Raw genomic sequence first — 10,066 nt, forward strand, 5'->3', positions numbered from 1 at the left:
TTAATGGCACTTAGATTTGAATTTTGTGGGCTAGGAGGCAGAACTGTTTGCAACTGCTCTGTTTAATGCAAGATAGCTTTAAATGCAGACTTAAAAAAATGAGGCACCTTGTAAAAAGAAAGTCTTATTTAGTCTTTTGAGTTCACTCCCCTTCTTAGTTTGAACCAGTGGAAATTTTTAACTCTCCATAGGGCCTGATAATTTAAGATGGAAGAAACTAAACATGAACTTCACATTTTCATTTCAATTTAAAATTTGAGATTTCTTGGTTCTTTGGAGCCAAAGTGTTTTAAGGGTTGTCATGAGTAGATTATGACTGGAGGGGAAGAGTGCTGCCTCTTGGTCTTGAGTGACAACCCCTGCCCTCTGCCCCTAACTGATAACTCAAAGCATTGTTGAATAGCACTAAAATGAGCTCAGTCCAAAACTTCAACCAGATGGTCAATACAGGGCTTTTAAAGGAAGGGAAATGGTAAAAGAGTAATCTCAGAGGAACTCTCTTATGTTAATGAACTGAGAGAATGAAGTCTTTCTGAAGCTAAGTGTAAATTATACCACCTTCTTTGGGGAGCAAAAGCTGCTAAATGTAACAGAAGAAAATGACAGTGTAGGAAATCAAAGTTCAGGAACAAACCTTCAAGTGTATAATTCCTCTCTTACTCCTCTCTCAGGATCCATTGCCCCCTCCCTATTCCTCCCCCTTCTCCAAAAGTCCATTTGAAAGGGTTTTGATGGGTCATGGCTATGGAAAGCAACTTTAGGCAGAGCATAAATCAGGACATAAGATGCCCTTTGTACAAGAATTATCTTAGACATGCGTTTGAAAATATACTTTTTTAAAGCCTTATTAAGAAAATAATCCAAGGTATATCTTAAAAAATCTTTGAGTTTAGTCTGCTTTCCGTAAAAATAAGGTATAGGTACCAAAATAAGCAAACCTTTTTTTCACTTTCCTGGTTTCTGCTTATAAGATTTACAGGTATTTAAAATAAACCCGTGGAAAACAGAAATTGTGTCCTGGGATTGGCTAAATAAAGCAATTACCTCCAGGCTCCAAAACCCAACTGAGCTTGACGTTTGGAAATAAATTTGGCAAAGAGTTCTTCCTCATTCTGTTGTATAAAGGTGTACATGAAATGATACTGACCTCTGCCAGAAACCCCAGGAATCCTATTCAGTGATGTACTTGTAACAGTCATGAAAGAATTAAAACAACACAGATGTGGATTAATGTGAAAAAGTAGGCAAAACACTAAATTCTCATTGTGTGGTTTCAGTGTGGCAGATCCTTTAAAATACTTTGGTGTACCACATAATTAAAGGGTTTAAGAACATTCAGTTTAGATACATAGAAAATAAAAGCCCACAGTTGAATAACAAGAATGAACTATGCTTTATTTTTCTAAATTGGAATTAATGTAGGTTGCCATGGTGAAAATAGGTTGAAATATTTCACAGTAACTGTTTTGTGCAGCCCTAGAGATCAAAGACAGCAATGTAAATAAGAAGGACTCTTGAAGAATCATACTCACAGACATGTTTAATGTAAATGATTGCTAGAAGGGAAGTACATTTTCTTCAATGCTATGCAAAGAAATTTTAATTGACTTGATTTTGGCAGTGAGAATCATACAACTTAGCATTGATAACTCAAATTTAAAAATATTTGCTCATTGCTCTGGATTATGAATGTGAGGTTCCAGAAAAACTGTGTTCAAACACTAATTAATCATTTTAAATGAACTTTTTTTCACACATTTATGACATCAATGAGTATGACTGTTTATTATATTTGACCTATAAAAGCTGAACTGTTTTATATATTTATAGAAACAGTGCACAGTCATAAATTAAAAGATGCAACTGTTTTGGATATTTTACTGGTGGTCTTGTGTTTTCTTGCCAGCAGTGCAGCTGTTTCAGGTTTCTCAGGATAACATATAAAAAGTTGTATGCACACTGCAAGTTTATGCTTGAATTGCCAAGCCAGAGATGGTATGACTCAACTTTCCCAGAAGCAAGTTGAACCAAAATGCGATGAATCAAAACAGCTAGTTGCACAGTGGTTTGTATTACAGTTAGAAAACCAATTCTTATTTATGATAGTTGACTTCTTAAGGCTGACAGATATTCTGTGGTGCCTAGATTTTGCTATGAGTCAATAGCCATTGGAGTTAAGACCACACTTTTCTTTTGAGGGTCTGAGGAATAGAGTGATACAATATCATTTCTGGTGTGTGAATAAAAATTAACCAGAACCAGTTCCTGCTGAATAGATTCTGATTCATGGCGACCTCATATGTTTTAGAGTGGAACTGTGTTCCATAGGGTTTTCAATGGCTGATTTTTTTTGGAAGTAGATCACCTGGCCTTTCTTCCTAGGTACCTCTAGGTAAACTTGAACCAATGACCTTCTGGTTGATAACTCAGTGCATTAACTGTTAACACCACCCAGGGATTAAAATTAGACAGCAGAAAATTTGTCATCAGGAATGGAATATTTCATTCCCAAGATACCCATAAAAGTATTAAAAAAAATAACAGTATTACCCACTTATTATTTGTGTGATAGTTATTCAGTTCCCAGTGGAGAGGAATTGGTTTTGTGTTGTTGGAAGTTGATTTTCAGAGTTAATTTAACATTTACTCATTTTTCATGCATCAGAATCTTAACAGTTGACATTTTATTGTGTCCTGGGAGGTAATAAGCAGATACCTTTTTGGCCAGGTAATAGGTTTGGTGAGTTCCAAATTAAACCTTGTGGGACCTAGGGTTCAATCAAGAGTTTGACAGTTACTGTGTAAGAACAACAGTCTCCAAAGTGGGATGCATCCCAGGGGGGATATGTAATATGTAGTATAAGGAGAAAATACTAGAACTTTAAATGTTAGAACTGGCAAATTTAAATATTTTTATCTCATCCTTTAAAAATTTTAAATTATATAATATACTTAATGCATAGTCTACAGCCATACCACCCTGAATGTGCCTGATCTTGTCTGATCTCAGAAGTTAAGCAGGGTCGGGCCTGGTTAGCACTTGGGAGACTGCCTGGGAATACTGGGTGGTGTAGGCTTTAGGGACCCTGGTGGCGCAGTGGTTAAGAGCTTTGCTGCTAACCAAAAGGTCAGCAGTTTGAATCGACCAGGTGCTCCTTGGAAACCCTATGGGGCAGCTCTACTCTGTCCTTGAGGGTCGCTGAGTTGGAATCAACTCGACGGCAACGGTTTTTTTTTTTTTACTATATTATATATATAACTGATCTATATAATAAACAAAAAACAAACAAAACCAAGTCCACTGCCATTGAGTCCATTCTGACTCACAGCGACCCTTAGAGGACAGAGTAGAACTGCCCCATAGGGTTTCTAAGGCTGTAATCTTTTATGGAAGCAGACTGCTGCATTGTTCTGCAGAGCGGCTGGTGGATTTCAATTGCCAACCTTTTGGTTAGCAGCTGCTCCTTATATTTATAATAGTGTATAGTATACAAATACTATATGTATATAATTTAAAAACAAGTATACAAATTTTGGAGATATATGCTCAGACTCTTTTATACTGTTATATTATCAAAAAAGCTGAGATCATTGCTGAATAAATATTAATTCCTTTTCTCCTTCCACTTTTCCCTTCACCCTTGGCAGAGAAGCAAAGAATTGAGTTAACGCCTTGATTTGTGGCACTGTGAATAAATTATAGTCAATTACAGGAGCTTAGGCTGTGTCTTACTTTAACCACTTTTTCTATTTGGTCTCTTATATTGCCATATATTTTTTAATCACACAAGCTTATTAAACATGAATAGAAATGAAAAACAGACTTGTTATTATGTTAGAAATAATAAGTTGCTAATGCATCAAGAGCTTGACACACAGGAAGTCTGAATGAATGAATAGAAAAGTTTCCAAGTTATTAAAATGTTGTGGTACCTGATTTATTCATTTGCTGTACTGGTAATTCTAAGGCCAGTGAAGCTCCTTTACTTCCTGAGGCCTGAAGAAACAATGTGGTTTCTTAAACTCAGCATTAAAGCAAAGCTGGAAATACTTGCTTTCCAACTGCGCCGGTAGTCGTGCTAACAAGCTGCCCTCTCTTTGGCTAGAATTGTCTGATTTTTTAGACCTGTTTTATCTGTCTTTGTCAAAGGAGAAAGTTTTAATTGCTAAAAAGACTGTGTGTTTGTGATTGAAAAAAAATAGTGTCTGTTGCATTGTCTTTTAAGATCATTTTAAGATTCTTTTATATTTACTGTTCAGGACATTATTTTGAACTTAGTCTCAGATATTTCCAGATATGTATCTCAATTCCTAGTCTTGGAGATAACAATTTTCTAAGTTTTCTTTTCCTGCAAGGATAGAGACAGTATTTTTTTGGAATACTGAAATAATTTTGAAGTAAATAGTATGCCCTTTACTGTCTCCCATTTGTTTAGGTATTTAGGGGTTTGTTTCAAAACATACTTATGTAAAAAGAGTACTGTGATATTGTATAATTTATTAAGTGTATGCCAGGAAGGAGAGCAGCGATTAGGTGCCCAAACAACAGCAAACAAATTAGTCCTGAAAATTGTTAAATAATGAACATTTTAATAGCAAGTATTATTTTTGAAACTACTTCAAAGCTGTGTTTTTAGAACTTAATGTAATTTACTTCATAATTCAATACTAGTTTAGGCTTTCCATGTACATTTGGTATGTTTTCTTTTGAAAGGTAGTAATCCATTTATAGTCTGAACATTTTGATCTCAGAATTTCTCTTTAAAGTTTAAGTCAGTTTTACTATTGCTTTTTAAAATGTTACCAATTTTATCTGTGCTTTTTATGTCAATGCAATACTTTTTGTTTTGTTTCAGGTATTTAAACCATGTCAGAGCTGCCTCTCCACAGGATCTTGCTGGAGGCTATACTTCTTCTCTTGCTTGTCACAGAGCTCTACAGGATGCATTCAGTGGGCTTTTCTGGCAGCCCAGTTAACCTTTCTTTCCCAGTTTACAAGATTTGGACCTTGGAGCAGAACCAGGAGTTAGAAGTAAAGCAAGCTGGTAAAATTATAGCCATATGCTGCTGCATAACAGCAGTACTACCACTAGCAACTGTACCTGAAGTATAAAGAGAAAATTTCAGAAGTAAGCTGAGTAATATAGTGGATGCATATTTGTGAAAAAGATTGCTATTTTTACTTATATTTTTCTGAGGGATTGAAGCAGTAAGCTTCCTCTGGTGGAAGATATAATTAATTCACCTATATATGTTTGAGGTTGACAGACTTGTAAAATCTTTTTTAAAATAAAGCTAGACTTTATATTAAGTCATGTGGTTTTTCTCGTATTACAGTGTTTTACTGGAACACATTTTAAAATGCCATTTTGATTATAACGTTTAGTGTTAATATCCAAGTCTATTATTTCTTCTCATAAAGTGGTTTTTTTTTTTTTCTTCTTCTTTTTCCCAGTGTCTTCTTAATACTAGTCCAGACAAGTGGATATATTTCCTTCTACCAGCAGGTTGTGGCAAGTTAAAACCCGACTGGTGATAATGTTACTTTCTCAATAGTAAGACTCTGTGACTGCTTTAAGCAGTGGAAAGTGAGGCAAACCTTGATCAAGGTGTTACAGTTCCCAGCTGTGAGCTACACTCAGGCTAAACCAGAGCAGAGCATTAACCTACTTTAATGACTAATTCAAAGAAGTTAATAAAATTTAATACCTGAATGGCACCTTTCACCTTAAATGTGAGCTCACTTTTTGATGAAACCTTGGAGACTGGAAAAGGTACCTTTTAAGTGAAATTTCCCTATTCGTAAATTGCAGACTCTGATGTAGTTTTCTGTTGAAACTTCAAAGGCTTTCATTATACTCAGGGTTTTGCTTAACAACTTTGGATGTAGATAGGGTGGATATTTGCAGCATCTCAACCTTGCATGAGTCTGTTACATAGATCACTAGATACGAGACACAGCTTCTCAAGGAAATTAAGGAACTTCCTGTCAAATCTCCATTACAACAGATGCTTATGGCTGGAAAGTTATGTGAAACAATATTTGAGGTTCCATTAGGGTAGAATATCTGTATGTACTTTATTTTATTAAGCAGGTATTTTCAGGTGTACATCTTTGTTTTTACAATACTTCTATCTTTTGATAAATGAGAAAGCGAAAGCATCAAATAATTTACTAGGCCAAGATCATATACACTAATTAGTAAAAGCCAGCATTAGAAGACAGGTTTTTGATCCAAGTCCAGTTCTATCTACACTGTACCAGGCTGCATCCTATTCCTAATATCTATTAGGTAGTCCCCAATTAAGATAAGTATTTCAAGTACAACCTATAAGTTGGTTCAAAGAATAGTGACAGTATTGGACTTAGGGTTAAGAGTGCTGCTTTCAACTCCAAAGAAAAGTATCCAGTCCAAAAACAAAACAAAAACTTTTAACTTATTCTCAGTACCTTGTATAATATATTTAAATGAATGAACTAATAGAACATTTTGACATTATGTTTAATATCAAGATTTATTTTAAATTGAGCCTACTTTATCATTATGGAAATTGCATACACTTAATCTGGTAAATAAAATTCCAAAACCTTTATACATTTGTAAGTATTCTGTATACTTTTGCCATTCTTTGTTCAGTTGGCCAAATTTAGAAGTTAACTGTTTCTCTTAGATCAAATGGAATGGTGAAAGATAACCTAGTGATAAGAATTCACTGAATTTACTAAATAACAGAAATATTCTAAATTGATGTAGTTTTCCCTACTCTCCCAGTGATTTCCTCTTTCAGACAAAATAGGTTATATGTCTTTCACCTACATGAATTAATGTAGTTTTCCCAATGTTTTAATGTTTGATAACATTAAAAACTTAAAACAAACCAAAAAACCGTTGCCGTTGAGTGATTCTATTCATTGTGACCCCATGTGTTTTCAGAGTAGAACTGCACTCCATAGGTTTTCAATGACTGTGATCTCTTTGGAAGTAGACTGCCAGGCCTTTCTTCTGAGGTATCTCTGGGTGGATTCCAACCACCAACACTTTGTTTAGGAGCCAAGTGCTTAATCATTTGTGACACCTAGGGAACCATTCGACAACATTAACACAGAGATAATAGCTAACAACTAAGGAACATTAACTATATGCTAGGCAGTGTGCTTCATGCTTTGTGTATTACCTAATCCTTACAACAGTGCTACTATTATTTTCCTCATTTTAACAGATAGAGAAGCTGAGGCATAGAGAGGTTAAGTAACTTGCCAAATAACACGACTTAAAAGTAGTAGAGCTGGGATTTGAACCCAAGCAGTTAGACTCAAGTCTACACTCCACTTACAAACAGCTTTGCTAAAACGGGATCTGGGTAAGCAAACTTCATAAGACTTCCATGAAGTTTTACAGATCAAGTATCAGGATATAAATGACTAAATGATGACCTTGTTGATATCCTTGAGAGAATTTCTGAGAAATTCATTTCTGTAGAAAATTATTTTACTAGTAATTATACTCCCTTTTAAGCAAATATTAATGATATTGAATACACTTACATGTACATTATTATTTAGTATTCCTTAATATGACCCAATAAATATTTCATCTAAGCTTCTCTTAGAAGCTATCTTTAGGCTCTCAACAGGTGGTCAGATTATCATTTCAAAATCTAATTAAGATGGCAGAAAATTTATCAAAAAGTTAACAAAATTAAAACACTGTCTCTCATGAGGTTCCCAGTTGTCATTTTCTAGTGGATTTCATTTACCAAGAATCACATCTGAAAGTTCAGGATGGGCCTAGATTTAAATAATCATATATTAGAGGAAAAAAGGGGGAGGGTTTAAATGTTAATAGAAATATTTAAGGATTCCATATTTTCTTTGTAATTCTTATGGATTCAATTGTGTTCCCCCAAAATATGTGTCAACTTGGTTAGGCCATGATTCCCAGTATTCTGTGGTTGTCCTCCATTTTGTGATTCGATGTAATTTATCCTCCATTTTGTGATGTTATAAATCCTAACCTTTATGTTAATGAGGCAGGACCAGTGCGGGGTGTTATCTTGAGTCATGCATCCTTACAAGAGGGTATGACTCAAGTCACACCCTTGCTCGAGTCACACCTTTTATCTTACAAGAGACAAAAGGAGAGGGAAGTGAGCAGAGATGGGGTAAGACAGATGCCAAGACACATGGAACTCTCCAAGGAACCAGGAAGCAGAAGTTGAAGAGACAAGGACCTCCCTCTAGAGCAGAGAGAGAGAGAAACTTCCCCTAGAGTCGGCTCTCTGAATTCCATCTTGCCTCCTAAACTGAGAAAATAAAGTTGTTAAAGCCATCCACTTGTGGTATTCCTGTTATAGCAACAGTAGATAACTAATTATATACTGTATATTTCGTCTAATTAAGGGGTAACTAAATGGAGACAAGAGTCTGTACCACTTTATATATGTAAATAAGAACATCATTTGTACCCATACTTAATATTCATATAACCTAGCACATCAGTGAACAGTACTCGGAAAAGGATTTATTCCTACTTGTAAATTAATTCTGTTCACCTACATCAGGGGAAGGTGAACTATAGCTCCCTGGCCAAAGCTGGCCTGCCACCTATTTTATATGCCCCATGAGCTAAGATCGGTTTTTTTCTTGGTAGTTGGAAAAATTAAAAAGAATACTTCATAACATATGAAAAGGATATAAAATTCAAGTTTCAGTGTCTATAAAGTTTTACTGGAATACATCTACACTCAGTTGTTTACGTATTGTCTGTGGCTGCTTTTGTGCCGCTACATCAGAGCTGAGAAGTTGCAACAGTGACTTTATGAACCACAAGCCTACTATCTGGCCCTGTGCAGAAAAACTTTTCTAACCCCTGAATTCCATACTCATCATTGAGGGGAAGAAGAGAGAATCAGAAGTCACAAACTGGCAATCCCTGGATGAACTGGTTCCAAGGCTTTGCAGAGGGTAAGATGGGTTGAGATTCAAAACAATTTGAACTTAATGCTTTTAAATATCTGCCTGGCTTCTGAAGGTATTTGAGCTTACAATTAATGATCTAGATCAAAGGTTCTCAAATTTTTCTTGTAGGGCCAGATAGTAAATATTTTAGGCATTGCAGGCCAAGAGGCAAAATCTAGGATACTATGTAGGTTCTAACAGCCTTGAAAAGCAGTTCTACTCTGCACACATGGGATCGGTTCAACAACTAAAAGTAACATATGAGATAAATTGACACAATTTTTAATAGACAAAATTTAAACTCTAATAAGAGTACAAGTTTCTGTAGTATCTTTTTAGGGAATAACATATCCCTCAATTGGGGTTCTAAGTGTTCTCTATCATCAAAATCAACTGCAAATAATCATCTGTTAATAGTTACTTGTAAAGAGATTTTATGTATTTCATATTTAAAAATGTCTTTTCACACATATTTAAGTACTGCCAAAACTAGTATCAATTCAGGAACATGATTTTAACTGAGCATATGCACCATCTGGAAGGAATTTATAAAATCCCATTAGATTTTTCTTTTGATATTTGCCTTTTAGCATGTCACAACATAGCATATTAATCACTACCAATTGAAGGTTACGTGGAATCTCCTTAATTGCAGTTAAGTAGATTCTGAAATATAGAAATTTCTCTTGGACTTGCACGATGGTCCAAAAAAATACGGACTCAGGAAATACATCCGCTAATTTGTGTGAGAATGAAAATCTTGTTTTAATTTTTGACAGCAGGATAAATGTATAAAGCAACGATATCTTGATTCAAATTAGTTGTCTAAATGACTTTACCACAGTATGTTTGACATCTAAGTTCTGTTTTGCCTTGTAATTTTAGGTTGCCTTCTTTAAGAAATATTGAGTCTTCAGCAAAAGCTAATTTCCAAAGCCATTCAGTGCTCCAGAGTAGTGTTTGCGGGCAGTTTTTCTTAAGAAAAATCTCAATCTCATCCCTGAGCTCAAAAAATTGCACTCAAACTTTACCATTGTTAATCAAACTTAGGCAGGGCAAGTCAGGATATTCAGCTTCGATTTCTGACAAAATTCAAGGAATTGAAGA

The 10,066-nt window shown here is 35.1% G+C and overlaps 1 protein-coding gene and 1 pseudogene across 1 annotated transcript in view; both read left to right on the top strand.

Annotated features, from left to right (window-relative positions):
• Positions 1-7,516, top strand: part of MNAT1 (MNAT1 component of CDK activating kinase) — a 243,804-nt gene extending 236,288 nt beyond the window's left edge. Inside the window, exon 8 of the mRNA XM_049899321.1 lies at positions 4,857-7,516. Within this exon, the coding sequence (XP_049755278.1) occupies positions 4,857-4,977 (121 nt within the window). The 3' untranslated portion in view covers positions 4,978-7,516. The remainder of the gene's footprint in view (positions 1-4,856) is intronic.
• On the top strand, positions 2,963-3,077 carry LOC126084885 (uncharacterized; annotated as a pseudogene).
• Positions 7,517-10,066: the final 2,550 nt, after the last annotated feature.

The sequence above is a fragment of the Elephas maximus genome, chromosome 10 (genome assembly GCF_024166365.1).
Source record: "Elephas maximus indicus isolate mEleMax1 chromosome 10, mEleMax1 primary haplotype, whole genome shotgun sequence".
Lineage (NCBI taxonomy): Eukaryota > Metazoa > Chordata > Mammalia > Proboscidea > Elephantidae > Elephas > Elephas maximus.